Source organism: Medicago truncatula, chromosome 5, assembly GCF_003473485.1.
Source record: "Medicago truncatula cultivar Jemalong A17 chromosome 5, MtrunA17r5.0-ANR, whole genome shotgun sequence".
In the NCBI taxonomy this organism is placed as follows: Eukaryota; Viridiplantae; Streptophyta; class Magnoliopsida; order Fabales; family Fabaceae; genus Medicago; species Medicago truncatula.
Genome location: NC_053046.1, coordinates 2,472,253 through 2,499,998, shown reverse-complemented (window position 1 = coordinate 2,499,998; position 27,746 = coordinate 2,472,253). Strand labels below are relative to the sequence as shown.

The 27,746-nt window shown below is 33.2% G+C and overlaps 3 protein-coding genes and 1 non-coding gene across 5 annotated transcripts; 1 reads left to right on the top strand and 3 right to left on the bottom strand.

The window, feature by feature from the left end:
* Nucleotides 1-2,630: 2,630 nt before the first annotated feature.
* On the bottom strand, nucleotides 2,631-7,782 carry LOC11421791 (calcium-dependent protein kinase 1). 2 transcript variants are annotated; one of them, XR_003012322.2, is made up of 9 exons: nucleotides 7,013-7,782; nucleotides 6,295-6,438; nucleotides 5,600-5,752; nucleotides 4,654-4,766; nucleotides 4,242-4,409; nucleotides 3,590-3,717; nucleotides 3,174-3,273; nucleotides 2,885-3,021; nucleotides 2,631-2,780 (listed from the first exon to the last, which is right to left on the bottom strand). XR_003012322.2 is itself a non-coding variant. In XM_003610998.4 (8 exons), the coding sequence occupies exons 1-8, from the start codon at nucleotides 7,674-7,676 to the stop codon at nucleotides 2,938-2,940; spliced, it is 1,554 nt and encodes a 517-aa protein (XP_003611046.1). In that variant the 5' UTR covers nucleotides 7,677-7,781; the 3' UTR covers nucleotides 2,631-2,937. The 2 variants fall into 2 exon arrangements, 1 of the variants encoding a protein (XP_003611046.1); XM_003610998.4 differs by having other exon boundaries at nucleotides 2,631-3,021; nucleotides 7,013-7,781.
* Nucleotides 7,783-13,333: 5,551 nt separating this feature from the next.
* On the bottom strand, nucleotides 13,334-18,482 carry LOC11442400 (protein PAM71, chloroplastic). The gene is made up of 12 exons (XM_003610997.4): nucleotides 18,139-18,482; nucleotides 17,822-18,064; nucleotides 17,267-17,320; nucleotides 16,989-17,050; nucleotides 16,506-16,574; nucleotides 15,885-15,936; nucleotides 15,588-15,662; nucleotides 15,330-15,459; nucleotides 14,977-15,047; nucleotides 14,494-14,541; nucleotides 13,685-13,879; nucleotides 13,334-13,448 (listed from the first exon to the last, which is right to left on the bottom strand). Exons 1-11 carry the CDS (start codon nucleotides 18,316-18,318, stop codon nucleotides 13,808-13,810), a joined length of 1,056 nt encoding a protein of 351 aa, XP_003611045.2. The 5' UTR covers nucleotides 18,319-18,482; the 3' UTR covers nucleotides 13,334-13,448; nucleotides 13,685-13,807.
* On the top strand, nucleotides 16,373-16,444 carry TRNAC-GCA (transfer RNA cysteine (anticodon GCA)). Its single transcript has one exon. It is a non-coding gene; the product is annotated as a tRNA-Cys (tRNA).
* A 5,294-nt stretch (nucleotides 18,483-23,776) lies between the features above and the next one.
* On the bottom strand, nucleotides 23,777-27,046 carry LOC11443065 (cation/H(+) antiporter 18). The gene is made up of 3 exons (XM_003610996.4): nucleotides 26,821-27,046; nucleotides 25,224-26,225; nucleotides 23,777-25,114 (listed from the first exon to the last, which is right to left on the bottom strand). The coding sequence occupies exons 1-3, from the start codon at nucleotides 26,962-26,964 to the stop codon at nucleotides 23,939-23,941; spliced, it is 2,322 nt and encodes a 773-aa protein (XP_003611044.2). The 5' UTR covers nucleotides 26,965-27,046; the 3' UTR covers nucleotides 23,777-23,938.
* Between the last annotated feature and the right edge of the window lie 700 nt (nucleotides 27,047-27,746).

The following is a 27,746-nucleotide window of genomic DNA, read 5'->3' as shown; positions in this document are numbered from 1 at the left end:
TTGTCCAGAAGCCAAGCCAAGGCCAACTCCAACACCAACGCTAAGCGCGGCTGATATCAACATTCCTTTCTGTTCCATTTTTAATTTACTTTCAAAAAATTAACCGTAAAAACTGAATGAATATGTATCCAATACGTGAATGTTGAAAATTTTAGAGAGATATGGAAGAAGGATCAATCATGTCCTTTGTTTTCATGGTATTAAGGTAATGTGTGTTTTGATTTCTGGAAATGGTGATCTTATGAGAGTTCCCGCTATTTCTGGTGCGGTCTTTATTTTCTTCTCTTATTCAAGTTTAAATGATGGAGACTAGTGCTGACTCATGCATGCATTCTTACGTGTCTCTCTCTTAACGGTTTGTTTTTTGGTTTGGCAGTTTTTTGCTCCCTCACACATTTTTTTTCCCATAACTCAAGTGGATAAGAAAATTTTCAAAATGCACGCCGTTTTCTTTTTCAAAAATTTATGTGAAAAACATTTTTTTAAATGGGATGAGATATCATGTGCACAATACAATAATTTGATGAGGCATATTAAAAATTAATAAAAAAAAAATTAACACTGGTAAATACATTTCATCTGTCCATTAATATAAGAACATATTGCATATTGCATTCTTCTTAAAAAAAATTGGAGAGTAGTTAATTTATCCATTTTACGTATATGTGTATATAAAATACTTTTTTTTTTTTTTTTTTACTTTCGCATCGGTTTCCGACCCATCAAAGGTGAGCGACTAATCCGACTCATACGTAGAGGCATGCGCACAGGCCCAGGGTTGTTCCCCTAGGAATCGAACCCAGTATTCCCTGAATACGTCCTTGGAATGAGCTCCTTGCCATTGGAGTCCAAACAACTTGGTTTGTATCTAAAATACTCTTCGCATGTAAAGTAACTGATTAATCTTGATTTGTCCCTTAAAGAAAAACATAATCTTGGCCTGTTCATATTAGTATTAATTGGGAGTTTATCAAATGAATGCTTATATTTAGGTTAGGGACCACGGGGACGGCGGAAGTAACCGGGTAAAAATACTAGTTTTTTATTTTTAACACAATCCATAGTTTCATACGTATCTATTAAACTTCTTTATTTATTTATTTATTTTTTGAGAGAAAATTTAAACTTCTTTCTTTTCTTTTTATTTTTGGTACAAATTTAAACTTCTTTCTTAAAAAATGCTATTTTTGTAAAATATTTTTAACTTCTATAATCAATTTTAAAAGTTCCACGATGAATAGCAGTTTGTAGCGTCTGGTTGTCCGAGTAAGAAAATAAAATAAGACAGACTCAGAAGTGTTTATTAAGTACTCGTTTGGTTATGCGGTGGAGAACTGCAAACGTGAGTCTAGCCATCCTAAAAGTGAATCTGCTAAAAAAATTGGTGTTTGGGTAGCTATTTTTAAAATTGAGTTTGACCCCCAAAAGTGATTTCAGTCGAAGCTGCTATGGGTAGCTTTTGTGTTCACGGTGGGAATTCATCACAATTAATTTATTGTTTTATAACTGGGTGCTCTCTATTTTACATGTTTTTTTCTAGATTATCTTTGAAGAATGGTGGATAATTTACCCACCAACCAATGAAAATGAGCAATTTGTTGGTAGGGTCAAGATAGTTCATGGATACTACTTAAAAATGTGTTTATGTGGCTAATGTGTATTGGTTGGAGTAAATTACCCACCATTCTTCCATGGGTATCCTAGTTGTCACCATTTTACATACTTATCGTTTTCACTCAACAATTTATTTTGGAGTGCAATAGTTTTTCTCTGGCAAATCATGAATTGCTGATTTATTATTTGTTAGGAGAAAAATTGTTAATTTATTCTGTGCGATTAAGCTTCAGTCCTATTTATTTTGACAGTGTGCATTGTAAAAGTCTATTTATGTATTTTTGAATAGTTTGAATTCACATTTTCATTGACTTTTTTATTACGTAAAATTTTGTCAAAACAATTCTATAAATAACCATAAAAATTAATGATAAGAATTGAATTTAAATAATTATAAAAATTGAATAAAATCTAGTTTTAAATACATCTATTAAAACCCATTTTGATAATTATACATTTAATAATGCAATAAAATTTTAAAAACTATATAAAATAGAAATGAAATCTAATCTTCAAAAAATAGTAATAACCATTTTGGTAATTATGCATTCAAAATCAATTTTCATCCAAGTTATCCAAACAAGAATATATAAGAATCACTTTTGCTTAAAGTTATCCAAACATAAATCAATTCACATTCAACTCACTTTTAACTAAAATCAATTCCAACAAAATCAATTATGTCCAAATCAATTTTCTCCACCGCAGAACTAAACACACGCTAACTGTCGGCCAATATTACTTTGTTTAGCAGTTCAGAACTAAAACCACTAAGAGGGTGTTTGGAACAGAAGTAGAACTAAAATTCTCGCGTTCCCATGTATTCTTGCCGTGAAAATAAGGAAATGACGATTTGTAGTTTTACATATGACACACGTTTGGTGCCATGTAAACGCAAAAAAACACAGGTGCTAACTGTGACACTATAAATGGTTTCTAAACTCATCTAGTTATCATTTACCCAACTAAGGCGTACCGAGACCAACAAATTATAAGTTTGTAATTATGGTTATTAATTTTAAACAATGGGGCAACGATTTGTTATGATATAATTAGTGAAATTAGGAACAATCAATACATATTACATGATAGCAGATGTCATAATACAAGCAGTAGAGAGAAAATTGTCTCGCGGGAAGAGCAAACAACCATGCAATGCAAGTGTCCTAGCAAATAGCAAGCAAAGAAGGCAAAGTAAAAATAGTCTGTCAGTGAGAGCTGGTGAGTGAAGAGTGCTAAATGTAAATCAATCCATGTTAGCAAAGCATGCCTGAGTCTTCTGCCTCCGAACCCAGTGAAACAGGCGATGTATGGTCAACTTAATTATTTGCGACGTTTGTTGGTTATCAAGTCTGGATTGCCTTTCCTCATCATGGCTACAAACTCCTCATAGTTAATTCTTCCATCCTGCAAGAGATTTTGGATGCAATGAACAACTAAACAATAACATACAAACATTTACAATTTTGTTTTAGAACTGGATAACTATCAAGGAGAACGAAAATAAGACCCGAGACGCCGAGACAAAGGAAAAAGTAAAGAAGGAAGAAAGTGGGTACATTGTCTGAATCAACTTCGTCAATTATCTCCTTTATTGTTTTCTCATCACCCATGTTGTACTTTGTAAGGGCAGATTCCAACTCTTCTTTTGTAATATACCTATGAAAATAGGAGCAAGAAAATAGACCAAAATGTTATTCAACAACCAAGGTAATACAGATGTGTTGATAAAAATGTGAATGAAAAAGTAAAAAGAAGACCAAGATCCTCTCATGTTACAAACTAGCTTGAAAAGGTTATGTCTGTGTGGTGAGAAAGGCACAAGAATAGTAAGACCAGCCATTACTTATGTGGGATTCATTAATTTTAGTTGTGTCCTTTTCTCATTCATATAGCAGGACCATGTCATGTTCAAATTCATTTATAATAAGAGAGGCCTCTGGTAAAAAAAAAAAAAATCCTAAAAAGAGATTACCCGCTTTTGTCGTTGTCAAAATATTCAAAAGCTTTGTATAGGTGGTCCTCTCTTTCCATTCTATTCAAGTGCATGGTAGCTGTTATAAATTCAATATAATCAATGGTTCCATTTCCGTCAACATCAGCCTGCAAATAAGATATGTTATAAATTATAATATATGAGAAAAAATCAGTGAAATCAAGAGAAGTGGTAAACTTGGAATCACAATATTAAACAGCTCTAAATATAGTATTCAACTATTTTCCTAGCACCCTAATACGTATATGAATACAATATCAATGGAAAATATGGGTGTTCTATAAATGCAGCAAATCAGGCCTCACCCGTTACGTTAATTACAACAACCAATCAGGATTTGGATACAAATAATCATCACGAAGGGGACGAACTTGCAGAGAATACATTTATCCGATACATGTGACATATGCAGAGAGTTAGCTACGGAAATTAAATTCCAGTGGTTAAGCCACAAAAGTATAACTCTGCAGGTACTACTTGTATAGATGGGCAAGAGTGTGTGTTTGTCTGTGTGCGTGTCTCTGTCACTAAATATACACAGTAATCTATAATCAAACATTACGTTATTGGATCAGAAATACAAGTTGTAATAAACTGTAACAGATAAGTAATGGTGTAAAAGAAATCTTACCGCTTCCATCAACTGCCTTACTTCAGATTCCGAAATCTTAGTACCTAGTTTGGGGAGACCAGCTTTCAACTCTTCAAAAGTGATTGTTCCACTGTTATCTGTATCCATGGATTTAAACATTTCCTTCAAGCCTATAATTTCTTCTTCAGAAAGATTTTCAGCAATAACCTGCAAAACATTTAGAATTTTCAGATATTATCCTTTCATCCTGTTCCATTATGAATTTCTTCTCCCTATTTAGTTACTTTTTTTAACCGTCGTTTACTTAATTCTTAATTTGTCACTTTCTATTACTATTTACCATTTTTTATCCTCAAGGATTTAAAAATAATCATAATTCTAGATACTTTACTAAAAGCTTGAGTATGAGGCCTTGATTTATATAACAAAATGATTGTAAAGGATTATTTACCTTTAGAGCTACTTTCTTTAGCTTGTTCATTGCCCTGAATTGTTTCATTCTGGTTAAGACAGCAATATCAAGAGGCTTATCGGATGCTCCATCTTCTTTCATCCAAGAATGGTCTGGAGTGTATATATAACAATTTATTGTGTTTAGTTGACACAAATAAGAGAATTTTCATGATACAGCTCAAATGGTCCAGGCTAGAGAAAAGGGAAAAGAGAACAGTACTAGAGAAACCATGTAGTGTATGTGAGCGCATAACAGTAAAATAAACACATTATCACTATCATACTCCTAGGGCAAGCCAATTTAACCAGGAAGTAGCATAACCCAATCATATGACTACAATATCGAAAGAAAGTGAGCCAAGGAGGCAAAGGTAGTTGTAACTTTCAAAGCAGAGAAATATTCACAAAACAAACTCATGCATACTACTCATTCAGAGAAAATAGAAAAATGCAATAAGGGGGCTGTGGTGAGAGGCAAAAGAGAGTACAATGTAGATGAAGAAGTCAAGCAAAGAGAAAATATCAAGTCAAGTAATTAGAAGAAACAATGCATTTGTCGAGGATATAGTAGTGCAACGTCCATGAATTTTACAAAAAAGAAATATGACACTTGGCAGATATGCATATGTCGTCACCTATCTTTTCTGTTATTCTAGAAAGGGGATCGAAGTGTGTATGCACATGCTACTTACTTATTCTTAGCAATATCATGGATCAATCAAGTGATACGTGATAGCTTCTTTCAAAATTAATATCCTTTTTCCTGCCAGTTATTCAGATTCACTTTCACTTTACTGTACATCCTAAAGTTCATATCTCTCAAAGATATGGTTAGAGACCAACAATGCCTAGCTGATCCACAGAGTCAATATGATTCAAGTAAAATACAAACCCTTATGATGTAAAACAAAACAATTTGCATTTATAAGAAAAGTAAAACTTACCAAGGACTTCAACAGCTGAAATTCGTTCTTTAGGGTCAGCTCGCAACATCTTTTTGATCAGATCTTTAGCAATACTCGATATTTTAGGCCAAGGATCAGATGCGAAATCAAGATGTCCACGAAGAATAGCATCGAAGATACCTTGTTCATTTTCTTCACATAAAGTAGAAGACGAAAGTGTGAGAAAGATCAGAAAGGTACCATATAGGCATATACTAAAGTGTAATCAAAGTAAGATGTTATGAATTCAGGAGTTTTTTGATAAAGAGAAGAAAGAAATAAGAGTAAAAGAGAATAAGGAAAAGAAGAGAACACGAGGTTTATCGAGCTTTGGAGCAATTGTCGCCTACGTCCTCATTGAGTTCACTCACTTACAACAGTTATTTCAACATCCAAGTAACTAAAATAATCAGAAAGATATAACAGATTAAGATTTACCAACATAAGCTTATCCTAACTAACTAAGCAATTGATGATCCGCCAGAATTCTACATAAGGTATTATCAAAACAATTGAGACATGACAACCAAAGTTGCACATTAATACACAAACACCTTATCTAACTAAATTGAAGTTCAAAATCACTTCTAGAAAGCTCACCCAGTAAACAAATGAATCTACATGACTTCATGCAGTTACACAATAGTATGCATGAGAGACTGAGTATTCAAAAACAATAAAGAAAGGAAGTATACCTGCCCAGAAGGGAGGAACACCAGAGAGGAGAATGTACAAAATAATCCCAGCACTCCAAATATCAGCTTCAGGTCCATAGCTTCTACGCAACACCTCAGGAGCAACATAATATGCACTCCCAACAAGATCTTTGAATACATCTTCTGTTCTCAAAAAGTGTTTCAAAGAAAATATTAACATCAGTAAAAATGGAACTAACAAATTAACTGAGCCTGTGTTTGAAATGACTTATTTCACTTGTGATGCCGCTGGATAGCTAATTAAACAACATATAGTTTATACAAAAGAGAACTGCTTGTTGGTGTGAATAATGGTTAAATGAAATTTGACGAACAACCACCAACCCATGTGAATAATGCTTGCGTAGTCAATTCTTTAAAAGTCTATAAAAATGTTCTTTTCAACACAAAGTTGAGTGCAAAATTGACATGTTTAGTTGCTCCCAAGTAGAATTGTTCAACTTACTTTAACGTGAACATATCCAAACATACATTACTCAACATTAACTCACTTTTAACTATAATCAATTTTTAAGAAACTATGTTTGGAATCATTGTGGGTTTGTAGAAATCACAGAGTCACCGTGAGTTTAAAAAAAAAAAAAAAAACTACACTCACCAGGATAAAATAACTTTAAATCCAAATATGTACTAAAATTATTATTTGTCATCGCAATACTAAACACACACTTAGTTAAGCTAAAACGAGCTTACTAACCGGGCTTGAAAAACACGGAGAGACCAAAATCTGTAGCTTTAAGCGGCGAATTCTCATGCTTACTAAGAAACAAGAAATTCTCAGGCTTCAAATCCCTATGCATAACACCCATAGTATGACAATTATGAACAACAGTGACAATCTGGCGACACAGCTCAGCCGCAGCACGTTCAGAGTAATGACCTTTGGATATAATCCTATCAAAAAGCTCACCACCAGCACAAAGCTCCATGATAAGATTAACCGAATGACGATCCTCATAAGCACCTTTAAGCTCAACAATGTTCCGGTGACCGGTGAGATGATGCATGATCTGAACTTCACGGCGAATATCGTCAAGATCATCGCGGCGGATTAGTTTCCGAGTGGCTATAGATTTGCAGGCGAATTGTTCTTTGGTGAGTTTGTGTGTAACTAAGTAGGTTACACCGAATTGGCCGCGACCGAGTTCACGGCCGAAGGTGTAGGTTGATCGGACGTCTTCCATGGGTTTGCCTAAGACGCGGCCGAGGGGGGAGGAGGAAGGGGTGGGGGTGTGAGTGGATTGTTTGGGGGTTCGATTAGGAGGATGGAAGGAAGTGGGAGTGGAATGTGAGGGTTCTGATTTGGAACGGGTTTGGGAATCGGAAGAGGGTTTGTGTTTGGAGCTGATGCGGTTGCCCATGGTGGTGCTGGGTGCTGGTTTTTCCTTGGAAGAGGGTTTGAGTTGAGACTATAAACGCGGTTGTTGTGTCTGAAAAAGGTGGAAATGGACATTGACGCGATATCAATTGCGTTGACTCGTGTGTAACGTGTGACTTTCTAGCTTTGTCCTAATTAATTTTTTCTATTTTACTAATAATTTTCTTTTTTTAAATATGAGTACTTTTTTTTGCTTAAAAAACAGTACATATTTTTTCAGATGTTTGTTTCAAAGAAATAATTTTTATTTATGATCTCAGTTTTACTTTTATCTTTAATCAGATGCACAACTTTTGTTCATCTACAATTTAAAATTATGATTTTTTTACAATTTTTTTTTGTGGTTTGTTGTTCAATATCTTTGAATAAGTTTTTATTGGCATGAATCATCTTCTTTTATTTTTGGAAAATGCTAGATATCAAGAATGATTTTATAAGAAAGATCTAAGAATGACATGGCACAATGATCACCTTTAGATTTCAGTCTTATTTATTAATCTTTCATAAAAAAAAAATACATAACACCCACCACCCCATGATTTCCGGCCAGGCTGAAATTTTATTGACTAACATTAATTTCAAGACTATTTCTTGATAAAATCTAAGGGTGATTATTCTGCCATGTCATTCTTAAAATTTTCTTGATAAAATCTTTCTTGATATATAGCATTGCTCTTTATTTTTTCACCCTCCTCCTTCACCTAGCTCTCTTAATTTTAATTTTACTGTCTCACCTCATTTATTTTCTCACCCTCCTTAGTCCTTCTCCTAATTCTCTTAATTTTACTCTCTAACCTCATTAAAAAGAAAACATAATTAAGAGAGTAAGATCAAGAGCAATGATAGATTGATGCTCTTAACGTGTACATTTTTTGTACTATTTTGAAAAATTTAAGTTAATCAAATATGTAATATGTGATATGTGTAACCACATTTATTTAGTTGCGTGGCCACTATTTTTACAGAATTTATTTGGTTAACTAAGTCGAAAAATAGTGGCCACGCGCATGTGTCACGCAACTAACAAAATGTGGTCACACAAACCATATATTTGGTAAAGAGATACAAATGGATGTACACATTAAGAGTGTGAACTTATCTTTATTCTAAGATTACAAGAGAGATGAAGAGTTATAAGACTTAAAAGAGAAGGGAGAATGAGATTTTATTTTATTTTATACAAAAATTTAAGGCGAGGGGGGTGGTGCCTCTGTTCAAGGTAGGAAAGATCTTCGGGATTTAAAAAACACAACAAAATTCTTTATATTTACCTCTTTAAAAACACCAGTGGAGCTTGAACCCGTGACTTATGGAGCCACCTTAAGTTCATATCTTTGTTTTTTTTAGATTGTTTAAGGAAACACAAAAATACAATTTTTGTATAGAAAAATAAGATAGTTATATTACTTTGACAAAAGTTTATTTGTATTTTTAAAACAATTTTCTTTTACAATTTTTTTTTTATTGTTATGCCTTAAATAATACTCTTAGGTCACTTTTAACACTATACATAAAATAAATAGATATTTATTGTCTTTATCCATGTTGTCTTGTTTGTCTTTATCTCTCCAGTTTTGGATAAGTGCAAACTTACGATTTAAATTTTGATCGATAATGATGTAAGATCTAAGGTTGTTTTAGGTACCGTTTGGTCCGGCTTTTTTTCAGCTTTTCTACATTTTTAAGGAGAAGTTAGGCCAAACACAATATCAATAAAGCAGTGGCGGAGCCAGAAATTATATAGAGCCTGGGCAAAAAATTTATCGCAAAACGTTACTTCCTTCCTACGAATAATTTCACATTTCCTGCAGATAAATTCACATTTCCTACGGATATATCTTTCCTGCGGAACCTAAATCCTTGATAAAATCCGCAGGAAAAGCTAAAAATTCTAGTAATGGTAGGACTTGCTACAAAGAAAATTGGAGCTGAGCCTGGGCACTAGCCCAGGCTAGCTGGGGGGAGGCTCCGCCCCTACAATAAAGTACCTTCGAAAAAAAGTACTTTTTTTAGAATGCATAAAATTGAATGGAATGAGCTTTAACCAAAAGTTGTTGAATGCTACTTCAAAAAACTTTTTCTCCCCAATTTATTTCACAAGCACCTGTCTTCAACTCCCGCCTGCAACCTTTTGTTTTATTTTTTCAATATGCTTTTTTCTTCCATTTTTTTTTTTAACCGGTCCATTTAATTTTTTAATGAGGTTCCATTTAAGTTTATTATCTATTTTGTTTAAGGAATTTTATTATCTTTTTATCACTTATATATTAATTTCAATATCTTTTAATTATCACAACCTCGCAAATATTTGTATTCACGCTGTCAATGAATGACACCAAATATTTTTATTCCCTTTCTTCAACCACGGAAATACACACATGTTAGCGTTTAGAGTAATAATTTATGTTCCTCTTTCTGTTTTTTTTTTTGTTATGCTAATGCGTATAATTTTTGTTAGTGTTGTGTAATGCGTATAATTATTTTTATAAAATTTTGATTTTAATTAAAATTACAAGTGTAGTTGCCTAAAAAAATTATACTTATATATAATTTACACATTTGTATTGTAACAAACTATGCATATCTTTTTCTTATTAAAAAAACTAAACATATCTTTTTCAATGACACCAGCAATGTAACAAATACAATATTATATAATATAAATTCTTATCTTTTTGACCAACACTAAAAATATGTCATTCTTATAACAAAATTTGTTATAGAGTATAATTGGAAAAGATATTGTACAAATTTATATTCATGTTACACAAAATAAACGTCATTGAGTAAATATAGTATTGGTAAAAATATATCTTTTATATTTTAAACATTTTTTCCCTTCAAAAAATATTTTAGATATTTTTTTATTTATTATGTTAATTCATAATGAATTCAAAGTTTTTTTTATTTATAGACAATGCATAAATATATGCAAGGTCCCAGGTTCGAACCCCAGACACCACCAAAAAATAATAAATTCAAAGTTTTGTACAATATTTTGCCAAACAGCTTTTAACTCAAAAATAACTTTAGAACTAAAAAAAAATAAAGAAACCAAATAGCTTTAGCCTTTTTCTTAAAGAACTTTATTTTAACTTTGTTTTAAAGTAGTTTTTAGACCGAAAAAAAAGTCTGGCCAAACGGTATCTTAGACTTCTAATAAAATATTAAAATCAAATATTTTTTATTAAATTGACTACTTGAGTTCAATCGATTTGTTAAATAAAATCAACATTGAAAGAATGATGAAGCTATTTAACTCATTAAATAGTAAACAAAAATGAAGGGAGAAATATTTTGTTGAGGCCTATAAAAAAAATAAAAAATCTCATGCCCAATTTTCTTAAGATAAAAATAATACACTTTTTGTCCCTTTTCTTTTCTTCATTATTTGCTAATGATCAAATTATTATGAACATTTTTTTTGTCAAGTAGTTTAGTGGTTAGAGCTTGCACGTTTTAAATATGGAGAAATGGGATGTCCAGAGTTCGAACCTTGGCCCCTGCATGTAATATGCAATATCCTTACCAACTAAGCTAAACTCACCTCTCTTATTTCTTTCTTTTGAATTATTTCGCCATCCAAACTCATTTGGATTGGCATAATGGTTGTAACGTCCCAGACTGCTTTTAGGATTGCCGACTGACCCCACAAACCAACACGAGTCTTTTCAGCGTGTTTTTTCCTCACTCGCATGCTTACCGGGAAACTTTCCGGTAGGTCACCCATCTCAAAATTGCTCCAAGTCAAGCACGCTTAACTGTGGAGTTCTTATGGAATGAGCTACCGAAAAGAAGATGCATCTTGTTGATATAGGTAGTACCAAACAATTCTTTTAAGTCTTCCTTCAACCATGCAGTCCCATATCTGTACGACCTTAGGATCTCTCTCATTCCGATGTGATTCAGTTTTTCCTAGAAGCATGCCAGGAGTCGGACCACTCCCCGCCCTCATCAGCCTCGGGCGTTACATGCCCACCAAGCGGAGGCGTTACATGCCCACCAGCGTCCGCTTGGTTCGTCCTCGAACCACATCGTACTGGGAGAGGTCTGCTCTGATACCATTGGTAACATCCCATACTGCTTTTAGGATTGCCGACTGACCCCACAAACCAACACGAGTCTTTTCAGCGTGTTTTGTCCTCACTCGCACGCTTACCGGGATAGGTCACCCATCCCAAAATTGCTCCAAGTCAAGCACGCTTAACTGTGGAGTTCTTATGGAATGAGCTACCGAAAAGAAGATGCATCTTGTTGATATAGGCAGTACCAAACAATTCTTATAAGCCTTCCTTCAACCATGCAGTCTCATGCCTGTACGACCTTAGGATCCCTCTCATTCCGATGTGATTCAGTTTTTCCTAAAAGCATGCCAGGAGTCGGACCACTCCCCGCCCTCATCAGCTTCGGGCGTTACATGCCCACCAAGCGGAGGTGTTACAGTGGTGACTCGGAATCTTGGAGTTTGTCATCTCAATGTCTCAGGTTTGATTTCCTCCGATGTCAATTTCGATGGACAAGTCTATACAAAGCTTTACTTTGGCTCATTGACAGATCAATTTTTTTTTAATAGGGGGCACCATCTATATAAACTAGTAGGCATATTGCTCTATGTTTTGTAATATTTGTGTACTTGTCTGTATTTTGTTTTTATTTGAACGAATAAACCGTCAATTTAGTCTATACATTATTATTCATTTTTCAATTTAATCTATAAACTACGTAAATATAATAATAATAATCCTTAATTTATATGAGATTCGTCAATTTAGTCACTGAAGTATATAATATAAAATCCATCAATTTAGTCAGTAACATCCCAATAACAGATATCAACGAATATTACATAATTTAGAGATTCCATTTTAAAAAGAGTGATAGTTTAGAGACTAAATTGACGATTTGTTCTTTATTTGAATAGACTTAATTTATATTGGGAAGTAACCTGTAGAATTTAACTTGTGATTAGACCTAAAAAAAAAACCTGTGTGATTGGCTAAGTTAAGAAAGAAAGCTTCACCATGTGAAGGGTGTGAGGGAAGACCCTTCTTCATAGTATAAAAACACATTATATCATTAAAAAAAATATATTTATGAAAACTTTGTGCAGACATGCCTTCACACCATTCTATGTACATCTATCACCTCGAATTAGTCGATTGTTGGATCAGATATCGAATTTTCAATAAAAAATAAAAAATACTTTCACCATCCAATAGAGTTTCAATTTTTGTTATGAAGTCATTCCATATTCCATGTCATTGAATTACGTAAAGTTTTTTTTTTTTTTTTTCCTGAGGGTAACGTAAAGATTAATGTGTTATTATGTAAGAATTTACAATGAGAATTTAAATTTTTAATGATAAAAAATTATCTGCTTTCAATCCAGCAGTTAGTTCTATATCAAATAAAAAATCATTGACTGGTGTAACACGTGCACTACTAAAAAAACAAAAATTAATGAGGGATATTTAGTGAGGGAAAACATGAAATCCCTCTCTAATTCCGTCATTAAATTTTGCGACCAAGGAATTTGTGAGGAATTTCATTTTTTCCGTCACTAATTTCCTTCACTAATTTTGCTTTTTCTAGTAGTGGTGTTAGCAGTTGATCAATCAACTAGCTAAAATTGAAAATGTATTAGTTAAAAATTTCTTTAAAAATAAAATAACAAAATTGTTAATAACTTACTGGACATAGTTTATGAGGATTACAATGAAAGGTAGATCAACTATTACTACAAATGATAGTATATTTTTGCCTTAATACATGCTTTGGTCCCTTAACTTATTTTTGAATTTCATTTTGGTCCCTTAACTTTAAACCGTCTCAATTTGGTCCCATAACTTTGCCTCCGTTTACCTAAGTGGTCCCTTCTGTTAGGTAAACGGAGGTAAAGTTATGGGACCAAATTGAGACGGTTTAAAGTTAAGGGACCAAAATGAAATTCAAAAATAAGTTAAGGGAGCAAAGCATGTATTAAGCCTATATTTTTTTTCTACAACCGTCGCTAACAAATTTTAGTAAAGGGGGGTACAGATAAAATTGTGGAAGTCCGTACATTCTTGATGCCTTTGTACAGAGCTTATACTTATATTGCATTTCTTGAAACATCTATTGTACAATTTCAAACACGGTTACTGCAGCAAAGACGAGAAAGAGCACTCCTCCAATGTAGGCAATGACCTTCAAAAGAAATGAAAATATATTGCTTTTAGTTTGTTGCTACATGAGGCAACATTCCAAACAGATACACAAATGCAGTTCCATGCTTCAAATGCAAGGCACTATCAAGTATTATCTACAGAATATAAGTGTGGTCAGCATAGCATTAAAATTTTCATATGGCTATGATAAGTTGCTCTTGATAACCCCAACCAACAGGGAGACTTCACGTCTTCTATTATTACCTAGTGAAAAGAGTATGCTCTTTCGCAGAAAACTCCGGAACATCTAACATGTTGCTCTTGTTCATAGATGCCATACTTATTTTTGTTAGCAGCCAACACTCGAGGGGATTTAGTCCCACATCGGATAGATAGGGTTTTTGAGAAGAGTTTATAAAGAGGAGGCACTCCTCACCGTACAAGCCGGTTTTGTATGGATGAGTTAGGTCTCGATATTCCTTACAATTTTAATAAAATTCCCATGCAGAAAATTATCCACAGAAGATTTCCATGACCTCTATAATACCCCAATTTACGAATTCTGGTCCATTTTTGAAATGGAAAAAACCAAGAAGTTGAAACTAACAAACCACAGCATATCAAGAACGGATGCTACAAGCCAGAAGAAGTTACCTTCTCCGACAAAAACGTCCCCAGTAAAGAGCCACCAAGTACGGCTATCTGCATATTAAAGGTAGGAGAATAGAAAATCCCAAAGTTATTTAGAGATATACAATAAGAAAGAAAAAGATAGTTGATTCTACGAATATAAATATTATCTGTTAAACTTTCCATGATAGTTAAGGTTTTCCTCATGTAGATTTATTTTCATCTTAATTTTGTTTTTTGATCTTGTTGGGGGTACCAAATTTAGGTCATCGGCGAAGAGATAGCTCACTGGAACTTTTTAAGCAGTTTCAAAACTAAAATGTTTTAGAATGTTTATAAAGCACTTGGAAGATTTTTGTTGCACTTTAGTTGGCCATTTTGGCAAATCCAAATTTGTACTTGCAGTTCCCGAAGCGTAATGAAAACACTACTATGTTAATTTTAATTTCAAAGAAAAGATCCCCATATTTAGAAGATGCGTCAATTCATTGCTGAAAAAGAAGTTACCAAAGTTGCAACACCATGACCAGCCAGTGATCCAGCTATGACTCCCAAGGGCGAAGAAGCTGCTGCAAGGGCTATAAATAGTAGGAGGAAAATATAGTTCAGAATCATTGAAGGTAAGTTAAGTGCATGACAAGAATCAGCATAACATGTCTTGCAATTTGAGACATTAAAAATTTAACAAGTTAATGATAAACTAATATTGTACTGATCCAAATTAACTTATTCAAGTCAGTTTTTTAATAACAATACATTTTATTCACTCATGTATCAGTTTGCTTGATAGGGATTTTGGAGCTAGATGTTTTTATGGTTGAGAAAGTTTACGGAACAACAATTCCAACTTCAGCACTCACCAATTGTGGAGAAAAATGATTTATCACCCCACTCAGCAACAAAAACTAAGAGAAAAGTGCTGACAATTGTGCTAGCAGCAGCTAGTATTCCAGCACCATCTCCAGAAAAATCGGAAACTGCTAACTCTGCCTGGTTAATGTAGGAACCATTGCATAGAAAACATTGTCAACAATTTTAAAGTGAATAGAAATAAAAAAAAAAAAACGGGATTAAAAAAGTACTATCTGGCACGTTATGCTCCAAATACCAAATATTACCTCCTTCTGTTCATCATCTGATTTTTGGCTATCACTAGATGAGGCATCCAGCAGGGTAGAGACCCCGAAGTACACCTGAAGTCAATTGAAATCTTAACCACGTGTTCAATTTTAAAACAGAAAATGTAAATGATCAATTTGTGTTCCATAGCAAACACAAATGCAATTTTTTTGGGCTAATGATAGTAATGAGATTTGAACATACGACCTTACATAAACTATCTTAGTCCTTCACCACTAACTCAATCCTAATTACCTAATACTACGGCGTTTAGATAAACATGGAGGTGAATTTACCAATAGGCAAACAGCAGCAATATCATCAATAGGTAGATCAGTTTCTCCAAACCTGTGCAAAGTAACCTATTAGATGAGTTCGAAAGAAGTCATTCTTTATAACTTGTGATACTTTCTCCTAAGAAGATTAGTCAGATCAGATGGTCAGATTAGGCTTTCAAGTTACATTGTTTCAAATACAATAAAATATAAATCCAAAGGAAGGAGTAGAAATAAAGTGATAATATTTCTAGAAAACATAGAATCTGGTTAAACGAAAGACATCTTTGCATCACAAAGAAATCAATTCATTCTTTTTGCAGATGATTAAAATTGTGTTCCCAAAAGAATTTGATGTTGTATTATGATAAAACTGTTATATGGTTGGTCAAAAGGCGTTGAAAAACAATATTGTAAGTCATTTTCAAACATGTAGCCAATAGTGTTCATTATATTGCTCCATGTTCACTTTTCATATGCCCAATTCATACCAGAAAAAAATAACACAAGGGTCCATAGCTCAGTGGTAGAGCATTTGACTGCAGATCAAGAGGTCACCGGTTCGAACCCGGTTGGGCCCTTTTCATGTTAAGTTTTACATTTTTTTTGCCAATAAAAAATAAAAACAGAATAAGGAAAAACCTGAACGGCAAGAGTTCGTCGACATAATGAAAAGTTCGACCTAGAGCGACAGAAATGACAGTCATTGCCCTGCCAAAAACAAGCAAATTAATTGATATTATTGATTTGAAGATTCTTGAATAATAAAAATAAATAGGTTGCACAAAATGATTATCATTTCCTCTAAAAAAAATTATTATCATTCATGATGTTGACCTCTAGACACAATATAAGCCTGAAGAGTTTTGTACAAATGCATCACATTGAGTAAATTTCAGAATGTATGAGAAGAAAACCATTGAAGTCTAGTGATATTGTTGGCTAGCTTGCTCTGTGAAGACTTTTAATTATCCAATTTCATTATTCTAAGTTGTGAAAATATTTCAACCACAATTGCTTGTATTGCATCAACTTATCAACCGTGGTGATTAATCATGAAAAACATCTTCAAAACAAAGAACATAACACAAGGGAATCTAAATCACAGGAAACATTAAAACATACGCAAGTGCGCCAAATGTCCCAACGAAAACAACACTGGCTGAATTTCTAGCTGCTAACAATGCCTGCATAAACATCAAACACTCAAATCAAACTTATTTCAACAGCTTCCCCCTTCATTTTTATCTCATCAATAACCAAATTCTTCAAATAAATCTTAACAGAAAGGAGGTTATTGTTTTTTAATATCACAGTTTGATTTCTTCATTGTTTTGTATTTGGTTTGAAAAGAATGAAAATGAGAAAAATATCACAATAACAAGTGATTTATGTGCACTCACTGCAATGAAAAAAGTCTTGTCTCCCAGTTCAGAGAAAAATATCAGCAAAAATGCCTGTGATAGAGCATAAAACAATAAGAGAACAATATTAGTCTTTGAATATCAATATAGTCAAATCAAAATAGTCTTACTTATAATGGCAAAAGTATACAACAGTTTCCTCATTAGGGTCTGTTTGTATTGACTTAATCGACACTAGTGAGACTGTTTTGGAGAACTTATGGAAACAATTTTATGACATGTCCATAAGCTGTTTTGAGCTTACTTCCATAAACTCTTCAGGATAGCTTATAAAAAGAACTTTACAGCTTTTATGAAAACAAATTGACTTGTTATATAAATAACACTTATACATATCCAATCCATGTATATGATGAGCATTATGCTATAAGCGCTTAATTAAAGTGTATATCCAAACAAGACCTAAATAAATGACCGCAACTACAGCAGAAATAACAAACTAACAGAGTTGACATTTTCATTTGTAATAATATTGGTATTGGTAATCTTAAATTAAAATTGTAATTATTAAAGTAACAGGGAGATTTTCCTAACTGAAGCAAAACCTGTGCTTAAGTCACCGACATCTCCAAATATAGGAATTGAATTCAAACCAGTAGCAAAATCAGAAGCAGCAACTGCCGGAAAAGCATCTTGAAGTGCGAAGAACGCGGAGAACAGCATAAACTTCAAAACTGTCATGGATGCATCATCAGAAGACACATTCTGTGTTGCCAATTGGCATTGAGAATCGGAATTTTCGGCAACAGAGTCATCCTCGGAAGCACGAACGAATCCCTATACGAAAATGAAAATAAATTTGAGGCATTGAATTGAATGAAATGAAGTTGAAGATAGGTTCAGGAAATTACCGTTGTAGACCGAAAAATGTTGGTGAATTGAAAGCGTGGTGGTAATTTGAGATTGCAGCGAGGAGTAGGAGGGGGAAAAATGGAAGAGGATATAAGTGAGGTGGTGAAAGATAAAAAGTGCTGGCTCTTAAATGGTTTTGGAAACGAATGGAGCGAATGTGAGAAAAAGTGTGATTGCATTTCTAATTCCTTCTTCTGCGTTGCTTCAACTCTGCTATGCTTCGCAGCTCGCTCTCTGTTTTTATTTTTCCAATTTCTTGGATAAGTCCCGCGTCACATTAACCAACCACCTCACCTTGCTTTGTTATCTCTTTCCCTCCTAAATTAACATAACACTCATCCTTATTGGACCCAAACTAGAGAAATTTAATATGCTTACAAGATCAAAGAAATAATGTTTGGTCACATATATATGAAGAAGTATTTTTTGATAATAAAATAAAATTGATAAAAAAGATGATTAAGAATTTTAAGGAGAATTTTTTTATATTGACAAAATTACATTTTTAGTTCCTTAACTTAATTTCAGGTAACAATATGATCCTCTATCTTTTTTTCATTTCAATTTGGTCCTTTTTGTCCATTTTCATACACATTTTCAAGCTTCAAATCTAATATTCTTATGCAAACATAGACGAGGATCATAGATTTGAAGACTGAAAGACCATAAGAAAATAAAATCATGAATTTTAAGCTTAAAATTTCATATGAAAATCGACAAAAAGGACCAAATTGAAATTAAAAAAAGATAAAGGACCAAACTGTTACCTAAAATTAAGTTAAGGGACTAAAAATGTAATTTTGCCTTTTATATTTGTGTCCAAATACTATTGATTTGGTCTTATGACCATGCAAGAATACCTCCCCAAACTAATTATTTTCAATTCACTTTATATTTTTGTTGTATTGTTTGTTGGCTTAGTCTTCTACAAATTTTCTATCACCATTTTTTATCGTATTTTTTAGAGCAAATAGTCACTTTGGTCTCTGACTCTGCACCTCGCTATCACATAGGTCATTGATTCAGGATTAAATAAAAATAAGTCCCTAACTCTGCACTTCCGTTATCACTTTAGTCCCTGACGTTAAAAAAAATCTGTTAAGTGATGATGCGGTGCATATGAGGTGTCCCATGGACCAAAGTGAAAGTAGAAAATAGTCATTTTGGTCCCTGAACCAAAATTCAATATTCCCAAATTGAATATCAAATTCTTAAATCCTTAAATCTCAAATCCCTAAATGTCATCTAATTCTCTTTTTTGTTCAAAATTAAATCTCCATTAAACACAACTTATTGTTAGGTCTCTGACTGTGCATACTTACTATCAGTTATGTCCTTGACAATGAATTAGAAAATCCATTAGCATCTATTACTGTTGATTATTGTTATATTCATATGATAATTCATATCTCTACCCCGTAGGTAGAGCTGTCAAAACGGCCCGGCCCGTTTAGCCCGAATAAATATAGGGCTTGGGCCTAAAATATTGAGCCCGAATTTTAATAGGGCTTTTTAGCCCGGCCCTTAAAAGCCCGGTACCCGTTATGGCTAGCCCGAATGGACCGCGGGTAGCCCGCATAACAAAAAAAAATTCTATAAATTATATATATTTTTCAAATAATTATTTACTTAGTTGATTATCAAAGTAAAAAACAAAAGTGAAAAATCAATGAATTAACACAAATATAAATGTAATATAAAATTATATTTATTCATTTCGTTATTTATAGTTTTAAAGATTGAATATATAAATATCTATAACCATAACATATCTAATTTATTTAAAATCATTTTTCTCGTCGTTTTAGTTTACGACGTTTGTACGAAAATGTTTACAATTTACTTTTGTGCTAGACATTATTTAAACATATTAAAAATATTATTTATAAAAAAATTATAGTAGTGTTTTATAGTATTTTTTTAAAATAAAAAAATATATAATTTTTAATACGGGCCGGCCCGTTTAGCCCGCGGCCCGTGTAGGGCCGGGCTCGGGTAGTATATTTCAAGCCCGTTTTGTCAACCGGGCTTTTTGGCCCGACCCGTTAAAGCCCGAAGCCCACTAGGGCCGGCCCGTTTAGGGCCGGGCCGCTCGTTTTGACAGCTCTACCCGTAGGTCTGAGCATACAATAATCAAGAGATCAAGATATATACAAATGATAATTCATTTCTATTGAATTTCTTTTAACATAATTTCTAACTCAAAATTTGTTCTACTTAGTAGGTACTAGTGCTACATCTAATATAAGTTGTTTATGTTTCCAAGTTTATTATCAAATTTCTCACTTTAATTTTTTCTTTCATGAGAAACTAAAGCAACTAAAGCGTAAGTTCTTTCATGTAACTTAATAACATGAGTATGATATTTGATATTATCGAATCAACACCTTCTTGTACAAATCACCTTCTTGTACAAATCTGAATGTCATTGTCTACCCACAATGTCTTAAACTATGGTAATAATAATCACAACAGGCAACTTCAAGCCTATGTATTTTAGTAAATGAATTTATGCATTAGTTATTCAAATCTCTCCATCAAAAATTGGATATTGCTATTGAAGACACATCAAAAATCAAGCTATGACTTTAAAATACTTACATGGATTATAATTAAACACACCGTTCATAATTCATTTATCTGTATATGTAATCTTGATGCCATTATATACTAAAGGGAGAAAGAGGTAACTGAACCACAACACTATGACACTACTATAAAACTCCAAACCTAAGCACAACATGTCATTGCCTCATGATCAACTTTCAAGCCAAAAATGTCACTAATAGCCAGGGACTTTAGTGAAATTTCGTGTTTACTGTCAGTGACCTAACTGATAGTAAATATGCACAGTCAGGGACCTAACAGTAGGTTGGTGTTTAATGGAAGATTGACTTTGAACAAAAAAGATAATTAGATGACATTTAAGGATTTAAGATTTAAGGATTTAGGGATTTGATATTCAATTTGGGGATATTGATTTTTGGTTCAGGGACCAAAGTGACCATTTTCTACTTTCACTTTGGTCCCTGTGACACCTCATATGCGCCACATCATCACTTAACAAATTTTTTTAACGTCAGAGACTAAAGTGATAACGTAAGTGCAGAGTTAGGGACTTATTTGTATTTAATCATGAGTCATGGACCTATATGACAGCGAGCTGCAGAATCAGTGACTAAAGTGACTATTTGCTCTAGTTTTTATGTAGCTCATGTATAAAATATTATAATAGTCTCTAAAGATAACTTTTTAACTAAATATAAATATATTTTTTTTGCGTTTAAAAATTTATATTTGATTTATGTTTGGTTAAAAGGTTTTATTGTGTTTTAATAAACATTAATATAAAAATTTATTCAAAAATTTAAAGGGTATATTTGACTTGATATAAAAACACTTAACAAAAGTAGAGACAACATTTTTGGGAAACTAAAAGTTGAAAGAAAATTTTAGAGAAATAAAACAAAAAATGTGAATATTTACGTGGATAAAACACAAATTTAACTCTAAAAATTATTAAATAACTCAAATTTTGGTTTACTAAGTTCATAAAAACTCCACTACATGCAATCATGTCAAAAAAGTTAAATTTGAGTTTCAAAAATTATGGAAAACTCAACTAATTTTTTTTTTTTTTTTTGTCAAAAAAAAAACTCAAAATTCAATTACAAGAAACTTAATTGGTATTGAATAACTCAATCTTGGGGTTTTGACAATTCAAACAACTCAAATTTGAGTTATGAAAGCGTAGTTGTATCAGATAACTCAATTTTGAGTTTCCTTGATCTTTTAAAAAACTCAAAATTGAGATATCTAAAATGTATTCATGTCAAAAAAGTTAAAATTGAGTTTTCAAAAATTATAGAAAATTCAAAACTAAATGATTTATTAGTTTATTTGATAACCTAAGAGCTTGTAATGCATCAACTTGTCAATTTGATTTTCCAACTAGGTTGACAACCCAAAAGAAGAAAGATCATTTGCTACAAACTTATTTAATATTTCATTAAAAAAAGATGAAAAAAAAAATACAAAAAGCTTTGAGGGACCAAACCAAACCCAAGCCAAATTAAGAAAAATGAAAAATAAAAAATAGGAAAATTAAAGTACCGTTTGATCAGACTTTTTTTTGGTCTAAAAGCTACTTTAAAATAAAGCTCTTTGAATTAAGGTACCGTTTGACAAAATATTGTACAAAACTTTGAATTTTTTTTTTTGTGGTGTCCGGAGTTTGAATCCGTGACCTTGCATATATTTATACATTGTCAATATCAACGGAGTTAAGCTAGAAAATAGTTTGTTTTTTCTTTTTCAATTATACTGTATAACAAATTTTGTTATAAGAATATCATATTTTTGGTGTCATTTAAAAAGATAAGAATTTATATTATATGATATTATATTTGTTACATTGTTGGTGTCATTGACAAAGATATGTTTAGTTTTTTCAATAAGAAAAAGATATGCATAGTTTGTTACAATATAAATGTGTAAAATATATATAAGTATAATTTTTTTAGGCATCTATACTAGTACTTTTAATTAAAATCAAAATTTTATAAAAATAATAATTGTACGCATTGCGCAACACTGAAAAAATTATACGCATTAGCGTAACAAAAAAATAGACATACAGACATAAAATATTACTATAAACGCTAATGTGTCTATGTATATTTGAGGTTGAAGAAAGAGAATAAAAATATTTGGTGTCATTCAATGACAGCATGAATAAAAATATTTGTGAGGTTGTGATAATTAAACGATATTAAAATTAAATATATAAGTGATAAAAAGATAATAAAATTCCTTCAAAAATAGATAATAAAATTAAATTGATCTTCCTTTAAAAAAAATTATATGGACCGGTTCAAAAAAAATTAAATGGAAGAAAAAAACAAATTAAAATATAATATTAAAAAATAAAAAGATAAGGTTGTCTGAACGAGTTGAAGAGAAGTGCTTGCGAAATAAATTGAAATATAATATCTAAAAAAAGTATTTTTTTTTCGAAGGTACTTTACTGATATTGTGTTTGATCTAGTTTCTCTTTAAAAATGTAGAAAAGCTAAAAAAAAGTTGGACCAAAAGGTACCTAAATCTATCTAGAAAGAATTATTTCCTTTTGTGAGGAAGAAAATTCTATTAAAATGAGCCGGACAAAGAGTGACCAAGGTTAGTTAACCTATCCGCTATGGATATGAGGATAGCCAAATTGAATTCCTATAAGTTTTATAGAACAGTTACTCCAATTATTTCTTAATCTACAAGGAACAGCAGAAAAGAGACTGAATTGCAACCAAAGAATCACTTTCAACCAAAATTTTTGCCACCCTTTATCCAAAGCATAATCAGCTGCTAGTTTGTTTGGGTGGGGGGATAACTGTTAGTGATTAATTGTTGAATTGCTGGTTTTGGTCATTTCTGCTACTAACAATAAGCCAAAGTATTTATATAAACCAACAAAACTAAGCTTTTAAGTAAACAAAACAATCTTGAAAAAAAGAAAAACAGACAACACAATTTCAAGACATCATGATGAAATTAAATATGATAATCATAACAACAAAAACTTTGTTTATTTATATGCAATTCATTGATATATTAATCATAACAACAAATTTTGTTGTACACCTGACATATTTAAGTCAAATAAACTTTCTTATTTATGTCAAATTGGGTGCAATGCAGGTTAGAGCACTTATTCCCATCCCTGATGTAGCACCATCCACCCCATGCGTGATTCGCGACAATGTAATAACAGAGCAGTTAAGAAGATTCTGTGTCTCCATCACGTCAATGTTCCTCCATTTCTGGGACAAAATTTATTGGCACCCCATTGGGATACTGTTGCATCACCAAAACAGATGCTGTTGTCCGAAAATCTTGTGATGCCAATAAGCCACCAACAGGTCCTAATTCCGGGCACTCGCTTCTTTTCAGAGCAAATGCCAATTCACTGGTTGGTCTTCGACCCACAAGAAATAGGTTGCAGCAATTAATCCCACGGATAGTAGCAACTGTTTCTGCAGCATCTTTTACTATTTCTTCTTCATAGATAACAGAGTCATAACTAGCTGTTTTCAGCTTAAATTCTGCAAGGAACTCATCATCTTCTGATATTGAATTACTCCTAGAAGAGTCTCCAACGTCAAATTTGGTAATCTGTCCAACAATATTAGGTTCCACTAAGAAGCGAATAACCACTAATCGTATGCCAGGGTGTTCGGCCATACGGGCTCCATAAGCAAGAGCTTCATGGTCATCACCACCGCCAAAGAAAAGCACAGCAATGCAATAGGAAACATTACTTGCAGACACATGACATGAACCACCGAGCCCACGATCAACAAAAATTCCAACTGAGCATGAAGCATGCTCGAGTACCCTTTTGTTAACCAGTCGAAAATCATTTCTTATAATGCCTAGTGAACCGTCTAATCTTTGTTGCTTATGAAATGGAAGAATGATGACTGCGGCTCTCTTTCTATCAGCAGTTGCACAAATGTCTTCATGAATGTTCGCCATTGATGAAATTGCTATCATTGGCCGGACACACACTTGACTTAGTTTTTGGTAAGCCTCAAACGCCACAATAACATGGACAGAATCTCCATGGCGACCTTTATCCCAAAACGGCAACCCATTTTGTCTTACCTTTTGTGCCATTAGTATCGATGAGGACCTCTCACAAAATTCTTTAAGATGCATCGCATAGACACAAAGTGCGTCATGCTTCTTGATTCCTCTTGAAGCCTCGATCAAGTTTATCACCGATGGAATATTCCTTGAACCATGAAAACAGGCAAGAATCCTCAGTTGGCCGTCTGCATTTTTCCTTTCAATTGTTCTGTATTTGTAATTAGATTTTCTTTCCTTCCTCTTATACGCAGCTAACACAAGAGGAGTGGTCATGAAGGTAGTAATGAGAGCCATGAGAACCATAATGGCAAAGGTCTGATCATTCAAGACCTGCAGATGCGTATATCAAATATACATCACGATGATCGGTAGGACATGAACAAGCACCATATTAAATTAATTATATGAATAATGAGAGCAAGAAAATCAATTCAAATACCTTTCTATCTTTACCGATGTTGAGGACAATTAATTCAACCAAGCCTTTACTGTTCATCAAGAATCCAAGCACTAAAGACTCGTTGAAAGGTACTTTACATAGAAGAGACACTACAATAGTCCCGACAATCTTCCCAAAACAAGCCGTAAATGTAACAAAAACTAGAAGACCCCATGACTGCAGCCCCTGAATGGTAGCTATGTCGGTCTTCAATCCACTTGACACAAAATAAAGTGGGAGTAATAGACCAGACACAAGATCCTCTATTTTCTCCACAAGAGCACCGGCAAATGCTCCATCTTTTGGAACCAAAATTCCAAAAACAAACGCGCCAAACATGGCATGAATTCCAATAGCATCCGTGACAAACCCGGCAGCCAGAACAGCAGCTAATGTAGCACATATGTATAACTCATCAACCGGCTCACCTTCATGGCATTGTTGGGCCATCCATTTGAAAATTGGAAGGACAATGAGGATCGAACATACGACAAAACCACACCCACTTAAGAAGACCCACAATGACACAAATGGAGATTGGCTACTGCCTGATAAGGCAACAGCAAGAGCAAGAAGAATCCAGGAAGCTACATCATTAACTGCTGCAGCTGACATAGCCATTCTGCCGACACTAGTGGTTAGAAGTTTTAACTCGGCCAAAATACGGGCTAATACAGGAAACGCATTTATAGACAGAGCGACCCCCATATATACGAGAAATGCAGAAGTATTTACGCCTTTGGCAATTGTTCCTTGCCGAACAAATGACGAACCAATTCTTAGTGCAAAGGGTAAGCTTATTCCGGCCATAGCAATGGCAAAGACTCTACCTCCAGTTTTCCCCAGAGATTTAGGATCTAACTCTATGCCTGCTAAAAATAGAAAGAATATAAGACCAAGGTTTGCTAGAGAATCTAATACTGGAAGACTCTTGGATGGGAAAACTGCTCGTAGATAGCTTTTATTCCGTCCAAGCGCTGACGGCCCAAGTATTATTCCTCCCTGTCATCATCAATAAGAAATCTTAACAGACACAAAAATATACTGTAATAACCCTTCCTTTTCCTATTCAAGCTCTTTTTTTGACAAATTTGCTATTCAAGCCTACATCTAATAGAAGTTGAAAAAAACCTCTGCTCTTTTTTAGAAGGCAATTAGTGAGACTGACCAAATGTGGATGTAATGAAGTGTCAAGTCTGTTTAAACTATCTGCTACATAGAAAGTGGTTGTGCATATAATACAATTTTAATTTCTCTTACACATGTGCATATTTTGGCCTGTATATTTCTCTATCGTCTATTGCTGATTTAAGAACAATAAATTGTTTATAGTTATATTGCATTCTAATTTCTACATAAAAAATTTGACTAAATATTGGACTTGTTTCAGAGTTTGACAAGTAGAACACAGTGAAAACTCAACTGTGAAATTATATAAAAATAGAACATCAAGGCTCTTATTGTTGCCTTGTTTGCCGATTTCCCCACTAGTTCCTAAGATATAAAATTTCTTACTAATATCAATCATTAATATAGTTAACGAAAAAACAACTTCATTAGATTAAGAAAATACTTAAACAAAAATAAAAGAACTTACAACAATCTCTGCAACAACTCGCGGCTGCCTTAAAATAGCCAAGGTAAGTGCATAATCAAGAGGGTCATCTCCCTGAAATACACCATTAGATGCTGGCTGCATCGGCGGGGGGAAAACATTTTTAGATGTGGTATTGGAAGTCATTCCGATAGGTCGAAGTCCACTGACAGTGGATCCAATCCACCTAATATTTTCTGCAGGAAGGACACAAGATTACAAAGACGTCAGAAAATGATAAAATTAAGACCTGAAAATAGTCAATATTACAACATGCAATGCAATCTCCAAAAACAAAATAACACATGTAAGTACACACTCAAAAATAGCATACTATGAAGTACCGAGGCAAACACGGACACCGGACATGAAACTGACACAGACACAAGGATACCAATAATTATTTGGAAGAAAAAAAATAGTCATAATTGAAAGTCTTCAACTAGAAGTATCATTGCTACATAGATAACATGTAACTCACACATAAACATGAACTATGGTCTGCAACACACTTAAACTAACTTAACTGATTCTGTTACCGTTAAGTCTCTTACAAAAGGTGAAATAAAAACGCATCATTCATTTTCCTAGAAAGTGGAATGAATAGCTTAACAAAAAAATTGAAAGCTTAGAAAAAAGTACCCCTGTAAATGTGGAAAGGGACCTTCAGAATCAATCACAACACAAACTAGGAAATGTTTCCACTTTAAGTCGGCTTAAATAAAAAATAATTGTTTCATAATTGTCGGCTTTCGAGGCCACGCTCCAAATTGGTCTTCTTAGGTGCCGTTTAATTTGGGAAATGAGACTTTTTTTCCACCATGGAAAAGTTTTTTTAAACCATTAGATTAAAAGGGAACATTGATCTTACTATAGACTGTCCACACTATATGTTTTTTCTCTGTCATCAACCTCTGAATGTTATTGAC

Coding starts and splice junctions, on each gene's coding strand:
- LOC11421791 (XM_003610998.4), bottom strand. CDS start 7,676: ATGGGCAACCGCATCAGCTCCAAACACAAACCCTCTTCCGATTCCCAA. Junction 4,767..5,599: donor TTCAGCTGTTGAAGTCCTTG/GTAAGTTTTACT, acceptor TATACACTCCAG/ACCATTCTTGGATGAAAGAA. Junction 3,718..4,241: donor TAAGGCAGTTGATGGAAGCG/GTAAGATTTCTT, acceptor TCTTATTTGCAG/GCTGATGTTGACGGAAATGG.
- LOC11442400 (XM_003610997.4), bottom strand. CDS start 18,318: ATGCAATCACACTTTTTCTCACATTCGCTCCATTCGTTTCCAAAACCA. Junction 17,321..17,821: donor TAAGCACAGGTTTTGCTTCA/GTTAGGAAAATC, acceptor GCTCTATCACAG/GCATTTTTGCTGATATTTTT. Junction 15,663..15,884: donor TTGCTGCTGTTTGCCTATTG/GTAAATTCACCT, acceptor AATTGACTTCAG/GTGTACTTCGGGGTCTCTAC.
- LOC11443065 (XM_003610996.4), bottom strand. CDS start 26,964: ATGACTTCCAATACCACATCTAAAAATGTTTTCCCCCCGCCGATGCAG. Junction 26,226..26,820: donor GAGTTGTTGCAGAGATTGTT/GTAAGTTCTTTT, acceptor TGATGATGACAG/GGAGGAATAATACTTGGGCC. Junction 25,115..25,223: donor ACATCGGTAAAGATAGAAAG/GTATTTGAATTG, acceptor ACGCATCTGCAG/GTCTTGAATGATCAGACCTT.